The sequence below is a fragment of the Pocillopora damicornis genome, chromosome 1, assembly GCF_964200805.1.
Source record: "Pocillopora damicornis chromosome 1, jaPocDami1.2, whole genome shotgun sequence".
Lineage (NCBI taxonomy): Eukaryota > Metazoa > Cnidaria > Anthozoa > Scleractinia > Pocilloporidae > Pocillopora > Pocillopora damicornis.
Window position 1 is genome coordinate 16,249,549 of NC_142670.1, and position 17,333 is coordinate 16,266,881.

The 17,333-nt window shown below is 37.4% G+C and overlaps 2 protein-coding genes and 1 pseudogene across 2 annotated transcripts in view; 1 reads left to right on the forward strand and 2 right to left on the reverse strand.

Annotated features, from left to right (window-relative positions):
* Nucleotides 1-5,231, reverse strand: part of LOC149052323 (uncharacterized) — a 95,326-nt gene extending 90,095 nt beyond the window's left edge. The window contains exon 1 of the mRNA XM_089193019.1: nucleotides 5,180-5,231. The gene's annotated coding sequence lies outside the window, so the exon portion shown is untranslated. The remainder of the gene's footprint in view (nucleotides 1-5,179) is intronic.
* LOC149052328 (uncharacterized) lies at nucleotides 1,501-4,551 on the forward strand (annotated as a pseudogene).
* A 7,434-nt stretch (nucleotides 5,232-12,665) lies between the features above and the next one.
* On the reverse strand, nucleotides 12,666-17,333 carry LOC149052329 (uncharacterized). The gene is made up of 5 exons (XM_089180732.1): nucleotides 17,298-17,333; nucleotides 16,771-17,181; nucleotides 15,443-15,504; nucleotides 14,597-14,688; nucleotides 12,666-14,108 (listed from the first exon to the last, which is right to left on the reverse strand). The coding sequence occupies exons 1-3, from the start codon at nucleotides 17,331-17,333 to the stop codon at nucleotides 15,460-15,462; spliced, it is 492 nt and encodes a 163-aa protein (XP_089036858.1). The 3' UTR covers nucleotides 12,666-14,108; nucleotides 14,597-14,688; nucleotides 15,443-15,459.

Genomic DNA, 17,333 nt, shown 5'->3' on the forward strand with positions numbered 1-17,333 from the left:
AAGAAAGTTTGACTCGCCATTTTTTAGTGAGCAATGGAATCAGATAGCCGCTCGCATTAAAACGAAATGTAGAGGAAAGAGGAGGACTCTTATTCACAGACTTAAGAAAACTAGTTTGTTTTGAAAACACAAAGATGGCACAATTAGTCTATCATGTCACACAAAAAATTATGGGTCGGTGAATTGAACAGAGTTAGCCATTGTTCAACAAAACTGCCTTCTAAGTTATTTTAAATGTGGCTAATCTTAGCATATAAACTTTACTAATTATGGGGAGCCTAAAGAAGGCATGAAACGCAAATTAGAAAATCATCTATCTGCCCCGAATAATGCATTAACAAACAGGTTAGGTGACGACAGTCAAAGGAATAAAGTTTGGCAAATAGACTGTCAGTTAATGAAAAAAAAAAGAGTTTATTAGGTATTTAATGATTTTGTTCACTCCTTCAGTTTTTACAGTAACCTTATAACCATGCTTTTGTCTTTTAAATCTGGAAGCTCAGGTGATTCTGTCATATCGGTCATTGTTAAAACTGTCTTTGTTTTGATGCTACTTTTTGACGTGGGAAAAGTATGTCGGACAAAAGTATTCACCAAAAGCTAAATATTTCTTTGCCAGCTTCAGTAATGACAGGGGATTAAGTTTAGATGATAAAACAAAGGATTATGTTGACAGAAATACCGGAGGTCAAGTAAATTCGTTACATGAGGTCACACAACTCGGGTAATATTTACGTTGAAAATTTGCATATTTGAGCGGTCAAACTAAAAAATTTATTTCTCGAAACCTAAAATATATTTTCACAAAAAACCTACACCACAATTATCAGGACATATTAGGTTACCAAACATGAAAGTAGGAGTGAAATCAAAATTTGGGTGACTTGCCGCTGTTTGTCTGATGCATGTTGACATTAGCTCTTAATTTCCATTAAATTAAGCTGCCAAGTTCAAGCACCGAAACATTTGCAAACCAGATGCGTTCCGAGGCTGTCGATGGAATATTTGCGGCAAAAAAAAAAAAAAAGAAAAGGCCAACATCGTTTTTTTTTTCTTCATTGTTCTAGCAACGTTCGGACCAAATTTCGCGGATTCCGTCAATTTTATATTTAAACGGCAGAGAGCTTTTTCTGTGTTTATATATTCTCATCTAAACACGAAGGAAGGCTGGGAGGATTCAAGAAAGTTATGCAAACAATTAAGGGTTTGCATAGCTTTAAAAAGTATCAAAAAAAAATTCTTGACAATTCATGTTACTTGTTTATTTTCTGTAACGAACTTATCCAAGATTTAGAATCAAGCGCGAGTGGACGAACTCCCTTCTCCTAGCATGGAAGATGTTACCCTCCAGTGGCTACCCAACTTTATTCCTCGCCTCTTCCTTCCAACTAATGGACTGAGTGGATACATCGTAAAGTTTGTCTGAATGATGACTAAAAAGCTTAGCCTTAGCTATCGATATTCTTTAAAACAATATTACACTTTGTGACTTTGGTGAATATGTCTGATCATTGCAATGTTGTAACTGTTACAATTATCCCTGTAAGTCTTTCGTTGTCCCTGCTCATCGTCCCTGTATATTGCCTGCATGATTAAAATTAGAAAGAATAGTCTTCACTTTTGACTTACAGCTCTCTTAATTCGATATTGTTCATAAATATGTCTTTTGGCAAATTCTCCAACTGGTTGTTGTCCAATTGCCTGTCAACAAATGACGACAGTTAGTCTTCAGGCGCATTACTGATATAAACGTATTATCATTATCATCAATATCTTCAAGTGACGAGAAATGTTTTTGGTAAGAACCCATGTTGCTCATGGTACAGCAACGTATTTATATTTTCAGGTAAATCTGTCAAGTCCATTATTTAGTTTCGTTTATCAGGCGCGAATGTCTTCCAAGACATCCATCCGTAAGTAACACATTCGTCAATCTATCATTTTCCACAGAAAAGATTTCAATGTCGGCGAAATTGCGGCTCAAGGCCATTTGGAGACCCTCAAGAACATGGAAACGAGGCTGGTTAAGAGAAACTTTTCAATGCCTGGGCTTCCTTTGCTTTCTCATTTTTGTGTCTTTTTTATTATTATCATTATTATTTCTATCATAAAACAAGTGTGCAATTCTTCCTCTTTGGTTTGAATGGTAAATTTCGTAGGAAAAAAAAAATGGTTGAACGCGCTATTCAATTTACTCAGTTTTAGTTGTCTTAATATTCCTGAAAAATACCGTAAGTTCAGAAGCTTGTAGTACTGTACACATGTCGAGTTAGAACAATTTGTTAGTTTGTAAAACAACAGTTGTGAGAGATTATTTGCTACAGTGAGTTCAGAGCAGGGCAACTTCAATGCGCTGCCACATCTCCCAGCAGAATATCGGCCGATAAGGTTTCTGAAGATTTAAGTCGCAGTCTCTCAAGAAGCGGACCATTGCATTTCGGTTCAAAAAAATTGATCTCTTTCAAACTATTCCCATGAATCGGTCTTAGTCTAAAAGTGTACGAAGCAACCTTGATTTCCCGAAATAATGGAAAATAAATTTTTTCCGTGCGAAAATAGGTTCTGTGCTCGAAGGCCTATTTTTTGGTGGAATCAACCATCATAAATGGCTCGTTTTTTCACAAAATGTTTGTTTGAAGAACTTTTTCGCTTCGCATATTTAGATCGATCACTTATAAGAACAAATCACGTAGATTGTTAAAATTCTTCATTGGTTTTTGACACTGAAAATTATTTTTTTCCTAAACACCTATTTCCCTCTGCTGCCATGACCGTAAACATGCAACTTTCAATCTCGCCTCTGCTTAAAAGTCCAACTTGTTCCCGGTGACATTTTTATTCAAAATAACTAAAATAAGAGAGAGGGGTATGTAAATTAGAAAATATATTATGATTTCGGTTTAATTTTGTTAGCAGAGCGGGCTCATTTTCGAAAATTACAAACAACACTGTGCAAAGAGAGGACTTAACTATATATCAAATTTACGTATACAACTTATGGTGGATGCCTGAATTGAGCACTTTGAAGCTTCTTTATGCTTGTTGATGCCATAAAACAGCATTTAGAAGAGAAAATTATCAATCCCATCCGCCGAAAGTTGACTCTTCGCCCTAAGCGACCTATTGTTTTCTTTATCACTCAGTATTGAAATGAAAAATGTAGGAAATGGCACCTTCGAGACAATAGATTTAAAATCTTTTGTAAGAGCACGCTCCTAGATTCATTACTTTGGACGGTGTTATCTTCTGGTGCGTTCACCTAAAAAATCTCACGCTACACCTGGAGGATGTCAACTTCTCGAAGAAATCGGAATAAATCTACAATAATACCCACCAGCACTACGCTTAAAAGTACAAACGTATTAACAATTCATCGGCGGAGTGACGGTGGCGCCGTAATTCGTAATTTCATTCATCGCTAAATAAGTGCATTGCATGAGGCCACAAAGTTTGTTGGATGTGAAATACATTACTACGACCCTTATAAAGCCACTATCACACTGACAACGACGCCTTTTTTAAGAAAGATGGCTTCAAATCAGACTAACCGTTTTCAGAGCCTTGGTTTAGCAGCATAGGAGTTCATAGACGGACGGGAAAATGAAAACACCAAGAAAAAGACTAAACAATATGTTGCTCTGTTCCATGAATTTCTTGTTTTGAAAGGCGAGACAAGTTCCTCAGCGATTTCCTTCTAACGGTTCGCAAAAAAGAAGACAACTAGGAATACGAGCCTAATTCCTTTAGGGCATTCTTCGCTAGCTTTCAGCGCCATTCGAAAAAAAATAAACTATGGACTTTGCTTTATGAAAGACGTCCAGTTCGAGCAAACTCGGAGAGCGCTTTAGTCAAAGCAAAGGGATCTAAAACGGAAAGGCATGGGCAACAAGCCTAATGCTTCTGCTGCTTTAAGTGAGGAAGATGTTCAAGTTCTGTTTGAAAAGGATCTCTTGGGAAGTTCCACGGCAGAAGTGCTTTTAAACACGGTATGGTTCAACAACATAATCCATTTTGGGTAACTAGGCTGCAGGGAACATAGACAAATGTGTTCAAGGGGAGACGTAAAACTTTTTCAAAACTTCCACAGGGCAGGAGTACCTCGAATTCACTGAAAGAGAAACGAAAACTCGTTCAGGAAACGATCCACGGAATGTAAGAGCCATTGCACCGAAAATTTTTGCTGCACCGAACGACCAGAAATGTCCAGTAAAGGCCTACAAAGTCTACGCAGATAAGCGACCCGCGGAAATGAAAACCGAAGACCGGATGCACTGTTTTACTTTGGCGGTAAATAATGTAAAATCTGGAAACAACGACGTGCTGCCAACTGATTTTATGCAATTGTCAGGACACAAAAACGTTCAAAGTATCACTAGCTACTCTACCGTCTCACAGAAAGAACAGTTGAACATGTCCCACACTGTCACTGAAAAGTTTGACTCGCCATTTTTTAGTGAGCAATGGAATCAGATGGTCGCTTGCATTAATACGAAATTTAGAGGAAAGAGGAGGACTCTTATTGACAGACTTCAGAAAACTAGTTTGTTTTGAAAACACAAATATGGCACGATTAGTCTGTCATTTCCCACAAAAAAATTATGGGTCGGTTAATTAAACAGAGTTAGCTATTGTTCAACAAAGACGCGTTCTAAGTTATTCTATATGTGGCTAATCTTAGCATATCAACTTTACTAATTATGGAGAGCGTAAATAAGGCATAAAACGCGGACTAGAAAATCATTTATCTGCCCAAAATAATGCATTTACAAACAGGTTAGGTGACGGCAGTCAAAGGAATAAAGTTTGGTAAATAGACTGTCAGTTAATAAAAAAAAAAGTATATTAGTTATTTAATTATTTTGTTCACTCCTTCAGATAAAGGAAAAAAAGTGGCGTTCTCGTTTTGAGAGGGAATGGAACCCCGCTAAGCCTATTTAGAGAGCGCAAGCGCTACCACTGCACCACACGGAATGATTTCCTTACAAATTTTTCTTTAACGATCTATTTAGCGAACGAATTTTCCTAAACCGATGGATGTTTCAAATGAAAATGTGTTAACGCAGCTTTATTAGGATATAACCCAAATATGCGATATCACCCACTCATTCAAACGGCTGCTTTGCAGGTCGGATTCCATGCGTTGCTCTTACACAAATATTAAAAAAGACTCCAAACTTACAGCCACCACAGCCGGGTATTGCTACTGAAAATGCTTGATGGTAAATTCTTCAACTCGTTGTTGTTCAACCGCCTATCAAAAATAAATGAATGCATTTTCAATTGCATGGTGTACAACAACAGAGTTCAGAGAATAAGAGTGCTGCCCTAAAAAAGTTATTATTTCTGTTCTCATGCTCTGATAGAAAGGCCTAAAGTAAACCCACAATTATCACAAAATAATTTGTATATGGGGTTGTCACATTTTTCCTTTTCCTTTATTTTCTTCTTAAATTTTTTGTCCCTTCGTCCAAAAGAGAATATTTATAGGAAAATTGAAACACAGACCTAAGTACTGAACCACATAGAATATTCTCAACTTGTTAATGTGGCTATTTAAGGAAGAGGGATAGGTTCAAAGGGCGAAATCCTATCCCAGAATAATTCTGTTGGCAAATTTCCTTACAAATGTTTCTTTGATAATCTATTTCGCGAACAATTTTCCTTAACTAATGCATGTTTCAAAGGACATTTCATAGTCCAAGTGTTAATGCAGCTGCAGCCATGCGGCCACTCTAGATGGGTATTGCTACTGAAAATGCCTGATGGTAAATTCCTCAGCTGGTTGTTGTTCAACAGCCTATCATAAATAACTTAATGTATTTTCAATTGCATTCTATACGACAACAAAGTTCAAGGAATAAGAGTGCTCGAAAACTGATAAAGTTACTTCTCTTCTTAAAAAAAAAAAGACAAACAAAACAAAAAGCCAAAGCAAGTAAAAGCTTTGGCAACCCCTGTGTGCAAAAAAAGCAAACAAAAACAAACGAACAGGGTAAGGTGTGAGTATCATTTGGTTTCCGGTTCACGCGACATTTCCCAATTATGATCTACTCACGAGAATGTCCAATTAGTTTATTTAATTTATGAGAATTATATTTTTAACATGGATACATTTATCTTGTAGGAATTGAAAGACTCAAGTAATTTTTACGCACATAGATTGTCACATTATACTTTAAGCGTTATTTATTTGCTTCATTTATCTCGTTGCTTTAAGCCCATGCTTCCACGAAATGTTAGTACGGAAGCCATTAGAAATATGTAAAATCATCATTATTTAAATCAAAGGTTCAGGCGGATGTTGCTTTGAAATGAAAGTCTCCTAGTTCATGAATCCTTCTTAGTTTCGAATCTTTAGTCCATCGTTCATTATTTTACATCCGGATGTTTAAATGCAATTGTATTCCAGAGAATAACACCCCTTATAATTAATAGACTGTTCTTTCATAGACTCGCGAGTGCGCACAAGAAAAAAAAATCGTGCGCGCGCCATTTTCACAAACACAACCACACGCTGCATGACAAAAAAATCGATTTAACTGTTACTTCATCTCTTCAGTCGAAGGAAGCGAGTACAACAAATAACCGTCATTTAATTGAGTACTAAACATGCCTCTGATGAAATCTATTTGCAAAAAGTCATCACAAAGAATCAAACTCCGAAGTGTGTCAGTATTTTCCCGCAATCCAACTAAGAACAAATTTGAAATATTTGGGCGAGTCGCCCAAAATTCGTTTTGACTCCTACTTTTATATTTTGTAGCCCGATATGTCCTAATAATTGCACAGCAGTTTTTTTGTGAAAATATATTTTAGTTTTCGAGAAATGAATTTTCTTGTTCGACCGCTCAAATATGCGAATTTTCACCGTGAATATTACCCGAGTTGTGTGACCTCGTGTAACGAATATACTTGACTTCCCATATTTCTGTCAACATAGAAAAAGCATAGAAAAAGACAGAAAAGGATACAAATACTTTTTTTTAACAGGCTAGATTCTCTTGAATGTAAACGCGGTATGAAATCCATTTCTTTCCAGAACGAAACTCATTTTGGAATAATGTAAAAGGTACCTTAGGGACGGACCATTAGATTTTTGAGGTGGGGGGGATTTTTGCCAATTGTACGATGTTTTTTCTTCCTTAAAGGCTGTGATTGATTTTTTTGGGGATTGTTACACAACCCCCCAGCCCCCCCCCTTGTACCCCTAATCAAAAATCTAACGTTCCTTCACTCAGATGCTCTCAGGTCCTAGAACTTTTTTTGCGATGACATAATTTGGTAAAGATTAAAATTACTGTACGTCTGCATTTGTTAAACAGAGTATTCAATTGCATTCAGAACTCGATGTGTGCACTTCTGGTGCATTGAGTATTCTTTTGTAATATGGCCAAAGATCTTGCGATATCTACTGTTCAAGCTATTGTTTCTTTTCAAAGAGGCATCAGAATTATTTTTGGGTCAAATTTGCAAGCGTTACGACCGATCACGTTTCCGCAACATTTTAGGACAACTCGACATCTATTCTCCATTCAGTTGCTATTAACCTAAAATCTTTAATGTAGAAGATAAACGAACGAAGTTTGAACGGTTAAAAGGAGATATTGGTCAATTTTCAGAGTCATGCGAATGATCTTTGACACGAGCGCAATTGAGCAAACACATGGATTTGCGTTGTTTTTAAGAAGTTGGTGGATGGAAGCTATAGATCTACCCGCGGGTTTAAGGCAATCCGTGACCTCATTGGTGTATAAACAATGCACTGATATGTTTTTCAAGCCCGATTGACGCCTGTATTTTGAGAATTCTTTCGTACAAAGTAGTGAATTTTTAATATGCAAATTAACGTCGAAAAGAAGGGTCTCCTCTGATCACGCTGGTATGTAAAATATTTCAGCTGAAGTTTCCATATTTTGTCTGTGAACTAACTGAATACATCTTGTAACTTGTAGCAAGATAGAGTTCCCAGAGCCACATTGTTGTAGTCGCTGCGCGCTGGACAAAATCTTTGACATTTTACACTTTCGATCGCCGTTCACAGGGGTGGTCTGGTCAAAAATCATTTTTGACTTGTGGCGACGCAAAAAGAGAGAATTGGAGAACAACTAGAGTATTCTTGAAACATGCGTCCTAAACCCTTTTCATGGGAAAAAAAATAAAAGAAAACTTTTTTCTAACGGGAAGTCGAGAGGACCGCTCTTAGTGAGAGCGGCACTTAAAATCATCTTTTTGTGCTATATTATCTCACTGGTCAGTCGAATATACTTCCAGTACGTTTCGATGGTAGGGTAAGGCTAAAACCAAGGGAAAAATTAAACATGTTCTAGCTCCGCAAATCATTGAAAGTTGGGCAAACCACGATCCTTTGTCGCGCTCGACTATGTATTCGTTCCTTTCAGACAGGTTTTGTGCCTTTCGGTTCTGGATTTGCATTGGATTTTATCCAAGACATTTGTTTCCTTTCTTCTCATTTCACGTGAAAGTCTTGTTTAAGTAGTCAACTTCAATTTGTTGGGGAAAATCACCAATGCAAAATCGTTCATAACAGAATTCAGAAAAAAAGTTTTTGTTAAAAGTTTTGTATGAGGCTACTTTCATATTCTATTTCATAATACATCTTACACTTTTCTAAACATAAACCATTCTTTACATTCTTTACATTTATAACCTCAAAATCTCTCTAAAAAGAAACAATCTCTTTGATTCAATGCTGTACACACCTATCACCTACTGAATATTCCTGCCGCCCCTAACAAATTTGAAAAATATATTACACCCAAAAGGCTTGAAAAAGGACACAATGAAAACAACCTTAATTTAAGCGCTGAATGTAATGGATATCAGCAGGGAGAAAAGTGTTCTCCCAATGGCCGGTTTTGTTTCCTATAAAAAATCATTATCAGGATTTATATTTCATGATCGCTAACAAATTTCTGGGTGCCGTTGGTTTAGTTCAAATGCACCTTATCGAGCGCGACAGTAATTTAGGAAGTTGCGTGTTCTGCTTCAGATATATGTTCCCTCGTGGAATATTATTTTTCAAGAAATGAAGGCTTCCTCACAGGTCTCATGTTGCTTGTATCCCTGTATCCACTTTATTAGAAATATAGCCAGCAGTAGTTAAATTACGGTTAGAGAGTCCCGGATATCTCTATAAAAACTTTACAAATTCGTAGGAGTCAGTGAGTCATATATTTAGGTCTTTACCAGCGGTACTTTGTTGCTACTGAGCTTGAGGTAAGATGATTCAGAGACGCTCGAATATTGGATCTGGATTTAGGAAGGATTGGTTGATGGGATTAGTACCCCCTACTGGCCTCTCAAACAATTTGTTCGGATTAATCAAGTTTGTAAATTTATGGCATACTGTAATACTGATTCATAGACGCTTGGTGCATGACACATTTCTAAACCTCACATTCAGCTGTTGCGCTCAGTTCAAGCGCTTTGACTGCTTATTCAAACTAGGCTCTCGTGTTTTAATCAAACAACAGGTGTCACTGGGCTGATTGTTTTTCTTTTTTTCTATTTTTTTTTTCGTGTTTTGTTTTGTTTTGTTTTGTTTTTTCATCCCTTCATTCAAAGGATAGTAATCAGAAGAAAACTGAAACATAGACCTAAACACCGAATTGCACGGATATTCTTAACCTGATAACTAGACTAGTTAAGAAAGAGGGAAGGGTCAAAGGGGGAAATTCCATCCTCGAATGATTCCTTTAACAAATTTGTTTATTTTTTTTTTCTTTGTGGACAATCTCTCACGGAACAAATTTTCCGAAACCAATGCATGTCTTAAAGGACATTTCTAAGTCCAAGTGTTAATGCCGCTTTTTTAGGATAAGATGCGACAGCACCCACGCATTGAACTGCCTACTTTCAAGGTTGGATTCTGTTTAATATATTTGCCTCTCTTTTGTGCTGGCCTCATGTATTTTTTTAAACTTTAAAGATCGTATGCTCGTAAGTTTGTTTTTAACAATCTCAACTTTTGTATTAAAAAGGATTTTACGTCAATTGTCGCCCATTTCTATATTAACGCAGTCATTAGAGTGGTTATTTTCTTCGTGAATATAATAATTTCGGCAAGAGGAGAAGGAATTTCGTCCATAAAATGTCGTCTGCGGTACGTACTAGAGCAGCCATTTCGAATCTTTGTTTACCTACTGCAAACTACGTGATCACACAGCTAAAAAGATCTATTACTAGGGCTGCTCATTTTATAAAGAGAAATTAACATTTCGGGAGATGAGGAGTGGCACATAGGGGGAGGTAGGAACAAGGGTACTGTGCATCAGCATTAGAGGAAAGAAGGCATCTAGGTCACTTGGAGATAAGGCATTATTGTATGTTCGGTAGATTTGGATTTAAGGCGTCTTTTGCAAAAATAAAGAAGAGTATAAACTTACAAGTGCGGTAAAAAGATGTTTTTGCTAAAAAATGTCTGATGGTAATCCCTTCAACTGATTGTTGTCCAACCGCTTGACAAAAAATCATTTAATCACATCATTTAGTACGTTACACCAGTTAAGGAAGGTCAAGAAACACAGAAAATGCTTGTAAACAGACTCTAAGCGTCAATAAAGCAATGCCTCCTTTGCAGTTGCAATAAGAAAACGGGATATATTGTAGAACAAAATGACTTTGAGGGTTTTTTATTCGAAGCATTGAAAACAGTCCACTGAACACTTTAAAAATTCCTCTCTACTCCCTCTGTATCTTCCAATCACCTATTGTTATAATACATGAGGCTTTACCATACGAACTGATATGAAGTGTAGACCACTTCATGAGTCAGGCGACGTTAATTTGTTTTCATGAGGGTGGGGGGTAGGGTAGTTAATAAAGATGCCAAAAGAAGTATGAAAGGGAAAAATAATGAACTAATAATTAAGAATGTGTGGAATAGACAGACGTTGGCAGAGGAGAGTAAGGACAATTTTCTTGTGTTACGACTGGTTTGCGGCCCAGTCTGGGTTTCCATACGGGAAGTTAGTTTTTAAACATGCCCAGAAGTGGCCTTTTCGAATGGTGCCACATAGCTGCATGATACCGGTGTACAAATGTATGTAATATTTTCCGCAGCCAGCCGTAAAATTGTGCCTTATTTACCGATAACACTGGAGGTGGGGAAACTAAAACACCAACAAAATCATTTTAATTTATTTACCTAAATTGCAAAAAAAAAAAAAAACGCAGGAAATGGCATTTCCGAAACCCTAGATTTAAAAATGTTCTGTAAGAGCATGCCCCCAGATTTTTTATGAAGGGGTAAGTTTTTAAAGAAACTGTGGTGCTGCGTCGGTGGGAGAGTATAGCAGGTAATTTAGTGTTAACAACTGGGTTGAAAACGTAAATTAGCCACCGTAAAGGGTAAAAAAGCTGACGTTTCGAGCGTTAGCCCTTCGTCAGAGCGATAGGGCTAACGCTCGAAACGTCAGCTTATTAACCCTTTACGGTGGCAAATTTAAACCCAATTTATTCAACCCAGTTGTTAACACTAAATTTCCCAGATTTCTTAGTTTGGACGGCCTTTACCGCTCGATATTATCTCCTCGTGCGTTCACAAAAAAGTTTGACGCTACACCTGGAGGAGGTCAACTTCTCGATCGGTATATTTTTACAATGTGATAACTAGGCGCACAATAACGTGCAATAATAACCACCAGCGCTACGTTCAAAAATACAAACAGTTTAACAATTCATCGGCGGTGTGACGGTAGCGGCGAGATTCGTAATTTCGTTCGTCGCCATATAGTGCATTGCATGAGGCTACAGAGTTTGTCGGATGTGATGTGATACATTATTGCGACCATTATAAAACGATCAACACAATGATAACGAGACTTGTGAAAATCATAATTCCCCGCGATGGATATTCGATTAGATAAACTAAAAGCAGGGAATTAGACAGGAGTACCGATCGTTACGTTTAGCTTTTCGTAAATACTACGAGTACGTTTCGGTAGCTGGGTATGGCTAATACAACCACAGTGTGAGATAGGGCGTATCGCGGTGCTGAAACCACACGATACAGACCCGTATTCTTCGAGAACACGGACATATCCGGACGTACCGTGTTCCAAGACATGCGATGTGTCCACCGAGTGTCAGGAACTTTATTCGTTCCAATTCGGACTTAACCCGTCGCATGGAAAATCCGATGTCAGGATATGTCATTGAAACGCGGCGTGTGGAGACCTGGAAATTTCCTTATACTTTCAGATTTGCCGCAAATAATGGCGTACCGTATACGAGCGCGCGGTCAGTCAAATTGTGTCTTTCTTTCGTGTCTTTCTAAAAATTGTCTTTTCCACCGTGAGAACAGTTTCACTAAGTATTCTTGTCCCGAAATTCTACGGTACCAGACGAATCGATCTGTATTCTGGAACCCGATTTTCCACAGTAATACGAGAATCGCGTAGTATTCAAGAACCCGAAATTCCACGGTACTAGACGAATCGGTCTGTATTCTAGAAGCCGGTTTTCCACGTTACTATGAGAATGGCTTGATATTCAAGAACCCGAAATTTCTCGATACTTGAAGAATAGATTCGTATTCTAGATTTTGATATTCCACGGTACGAGAAATTTCACTCGGCATTCTTGATCCACACCACATGCTATCAGGTGTTCTTGGAAAAAGCAACGAATTCTCCCGATAATTCTGCACCCTCTTACTAGTGTATTTTTCTCAGAACCTTTACTCTGTAAAACAATAAATTATATTAATATCTAATAAATAATACTCAAAATGGCCAATTTACAGAATCTATTCCATCATGTGATGACTAACAACTAAGTCTAACCTTATGCACAAAAAGGGAAAAAATCTAGATTGTGTGTAATAATTAAATATACTAAGCTAAAAGTGCTTAATGCTTGACATGGATGAAAGCAAAATTTTCAATATTTACATAAATCATTACACCACGACAATAATTTTAGTATGATAAAAAGACATTTTTTCATCAGTCAGATATGAAGACAAGAATAACAAAAAGAAATGTCTATACTCTAATATTAGAGAGTAATAAAATTTTATCAAAAACAACAATAAATTCTAAGCAAGTCATACCATGTTAACAACTTAGTGGGCCCTGGTTATTTACTGAGCTGGATAGTGCCTTTTTAAAGCCAATTCTTTAACATAAAAGTTGTTTGAAGAGCGCAATAATTCAAGAAGCTTGTTTGAAACCATTCCAATAAAATTAACTGTGGCATATCCAAAACTGTAGCATTCTTTACAAAGGTCTTCAGTACATCTAATATTACTTCAACAATAAATGGAGTTGATCGCCAGAAAATCCTTTGTTATTTAAGGATTCTTCCCACAGATTTTTGAACTGTTTGCAATAGCTGGCTGATTATGTTCCAATCAAGATGAGAGAGAGAGAGAAAGTGGCATCATTTGTTAATTTTTCAATTTGTGAAACCAGCTAATGCAATATGCAAAAAAAAAAAACATTTCATGAGTTAGGGTTAAAAAGGAACCATTCACCCTAATACCCATAAACCACCTTGCCATTCTGTCAAATGAACTGAATTAAAAACAGAAGGCAAAACATACAAGTTATGCAAATAAAGAACACTTAGGCATTAATTTAGTCCCACAGTGACTGTAGCCGTCTGTTTGGCCTCCTCTGGATTGTGAGAGGGCTGGTGTCCAACATATGCAAGGGTTCCCCATCGCTTTCATCACCACTGCAATGTTGTGGGGACTGTGGGGATAGAGGAATCCTATTTTGAGAAGGAGACCTCTCAGGGCTCTGTCTATCACCAGGAAGGAGTGCCCATGCAGGTGAGGAAGTTGGTAGACTGTGTGTGGATGGCTCTCCTACTCTTGTATTTTGTGGATGTGAGCTTCAGGAGGAAGATGGCTGTTTGTCAATTTTCTCCTGAAGTCTCTTTAAGAGAGGAGATAGATGTGGACTACGCCACGGTGGTGACCACACAACCCACACATCCTCGACTGCCCTCACCATTCTCCTTGCCACTCATGAAATTTGCATCAATTTATTGCAGAGCAGTCTTCTCTGCTTTATTTCTTCTGTCAGGTGGATTGTCGAGGTATTGTTGTCTTTTCGTTTCATAATATCTTGACACAGCACCTGGTACCCAAAAATAGTATTAGGTTAATTGCTTATTATTTATTACCCAAATTCATGAAAAAGTCTTTGATGAGAATCTTGTCCTAACATTGAAAGCTACTTTTCTCAAATGTATCCATTCGTTCTCTCAAGTAAATGGCAACCTTACATCAACATTCGATCAGAAAGTCAGGTTAGGTCATTTTCAAATTCAACCTATTAAATTGTTTGATATGCATCAAGTGTGTCTCTTCGAAGTTAAGTTTCATTCAACAGGAACAATAGGGGTCTTCTACTAAAGGCAGGCACAAGACGGGTTACGCACCTTGAAAAGCTCTATTTTAGGGTACTCTAGACAACAAACTTTCAGATGAAATAAACAAAAGTTTAAAAAATTTCTTACAAGGTGACCACATTTTGTTGGACCAGAAAAGTAAATTGCATGCACACTCTAGTAGCACATTTATGCATGTACTTTAAAGAGAAAATCATATGAACACATCACTTACACTTGATAGTTGACTTTTCATAGTTATTGTTTTCCTTTTCCAGTTCCTTACAAAGAAATCCTCAAACAGCACTGTTGTGGGCACTATCAATGCTACAAAGGAATGTTATAGTAGTGCTTTAATGCTTCGTTAGAAAGGTGCATAAAGATGACCAGAATTAAATATAGGTTTAAGTTAGTGACCAAGTTTGTTTGAAAGGTGATAAAATTTTTGTGTGTTTATGAACTGAGACTTTGTCAAGATCTGTGAAGATGTAAAAAGTAAACAAGGCCAATTGCTCAGCATCTTGACTAAAATAAGATATTCACATGGCCAACAAAGTTTGCTTGTAGGAAAATGCTTGAGGGAAAATCACAGACAAATAAAATCCTGTCTTCCCCATTTGCCAGCCAATCGCAAAAAATCAGGGGACTTTGCAGAGAGCCGGAAACAAGTTGTTTTAAATGACAGAAAAGACCACAATACACAAGAACACAGGCTTCTCCATCTCCTCGCGGTTTGCTTGGATCAAAGTGGCGGACTATTAAGCATTGTGTAAAATCTTTTTTTGTCTTGTGAAAGTATTGCTTTTCAGTCACAAGTAAGCAAAGCTTTAATTTGTCCTGCAAATTTTAATGTGGCTTCTTGTTTTGAAATGTGCCACCCCTCTGGGAGGGACAATCTCTTAACTTTGGTTGTCCTTTGTCCCCACCTAGAAAGGGAAATTAAGTTCTTTGACTACACCCTTTGCAAAGTCCCCTCCCTTAACCAAGGTTCCCCCCTCCAGGAGATGGCTGATGATAGGTGCATTTCCAAAACATTCCACAGACGAACTCTTAATATCCTGAATAGATATCTTTTACTCACCCTTCACTTCCACAAAACTAAAGTTCAACTTCTTGTTTGTTGTGCAACAAGTGCATATCACCCTTAACTTCAAACAAAATTAATTATAAGAACATTAACGTTTCTTATAAGAACAGTGTATGTGGAATCAAAGGTGAAAAGTGAAATAAGGGAGTTAAGTTAAAATTCAAATAATATCATGGGTAACAAATTATGCTTACAATTGTGTGGTTTAAAATTTCTAGGTAGAATACAAGATGTTTTATTTACAAAAACAAACAACTTAGGGACAAATAAAGAAATAAATGTTTAATCATTTGTCTCATGACATAGAGTCAGGCTATCAAAAGTTTGACAGCAATGTTTCTGACTGCTACACTGCTAGTCTTTGTCAGGCAGCAAGTTTTAATGTTTACATGTCGCTATATGTAGTACTTTGGTGTTTTGTCATTGGTATGTTGTAGTACTCTGTCCTTGGTGAATTTCAATCCTCATTATTATTCCTACTAGCAGATGTTATTCCCTCATGGGTCCGCTATGTTGCTGTGATGCTTTTTAACTGTAGCCATCCACACTTCAGAAATTTTGATCCCACTCTCTCTATTGATGTTATTAGGGTAAAGTTTTATGTGGTTGGCTTCTTCATCAATAATGAGAGCAGAATTTAAATTCCTTAAGTATGGATGCCCACAATCAAAAAGCATAACAGTTAGTCAGTAAAAAAGCTGACCTACGAGAGAACAACATCTGCTGGTTGGAATAATAATGAGGATCAAAATATCCCAATGATGGAGGGCCAAAATGTACCAATGACAAAACACCAAGGTGCTACATATAGCAACACATAAACATTTGACTTCATCACCTGATGAAGAAGACTAGCAGTGTAGCTGTCAAAACACCCAATCAAACTTTTGATAGCCTGACTCTAAATCATGAGAAAAGTGATTAAATGTTCATTTATCTATGTAACCTCAATGAACAATAACATCTTCTTTAACTTAAGGACATTTTTGTAAATTATTACAGAAAAAAACAATCTATACTGAACTATGTGAAATAACCTTTTTCAGTAGCTTTAAAACTAAATTGCAGAAGTTGATTTTCAGGCACTATTGGCAAATGATGTCTGACATTCTCAAAACTTCATACACTGGAGCAACCTTTGAGGCCGCCCCCCGAGTATTTATTATTCTCGGCTTAGTTTCAAACAAGCCATATAACATGCGGTATTAACATCACCAAGAAGGGAATACTGTCCCACAAGCTTAAAATACTTCCCATACCAGAATCGAAGCTTAAAAGGAAACGCCTATTGCTACAGTGCTGGAACAAAAATTTGCACAAACCTTTAGTTGCTTTGGAACAGGCCCACGGTGGATATTCTCCTTCTCGGTCGACTGAGGTTGGCTATTGAGCTTGTTTCGTACAGTCTGTAGTTCGGTCTTCACCTCAGCCACTTCTTTACAAGCGTTTTCCAGTTCCACGCTCAAACTGTCTAGTTTGGCATTTTGCCGCTTTACTATATCCCCCAGTTCTTTGATTGTGTCGAACAACTGTCGAATTTCTCGGTTTGAGACCACTAGGTTCTCCCGATTTCTAATAGAATCTTCTCGTAAAGGCTCTGGATGGGATGGAACTGCGCTTGATCGGGCGCCGGTTGATGAGCTTGAGCCGAATGGTCGTCGACTCAAAGTGGTACTGGTATTACCACTCCGGAAGAAAGATGCAGTCACATTGATGTCAAAACTAAAATCGTCCTGCGAAGATTATGTGACGCGTCCACAGGTTGAGCGACGCTTCTCTTTCCCTTTTATTTCGTCTAAGCGACCCGTAAGCCAATAATCTACTTCTAGAGAAACCACGGGAGTAAGACTAACCAATAAGCGTAGTCTAATTGAATGTCACGCAT

Excerpts from the sequence above, each read along its gene's own strand:
- LOC149052329 (XM_089180732.1), bottom strand. The coding sequence starts at position 17,333 with ATGCGTGACATTCAATTAGACTACGCTTATTGGTTA. Across the intron at positions 17,182-17,297 it reads TAGACTACGCTTATTGGTTA|GACGATTTTAGTTTTGACAT; the intron begins GTCTTACTCCCG and ends TAATCTTCGCAG. Across the intron at positions 15,505-16,770 it reads CTGTTCCAAAGCAACTAAAG|GGTGATATGCACTTGTTGCA; the intron begins GTTTGTGCAAAT and ends TTTGAAGTTAAG.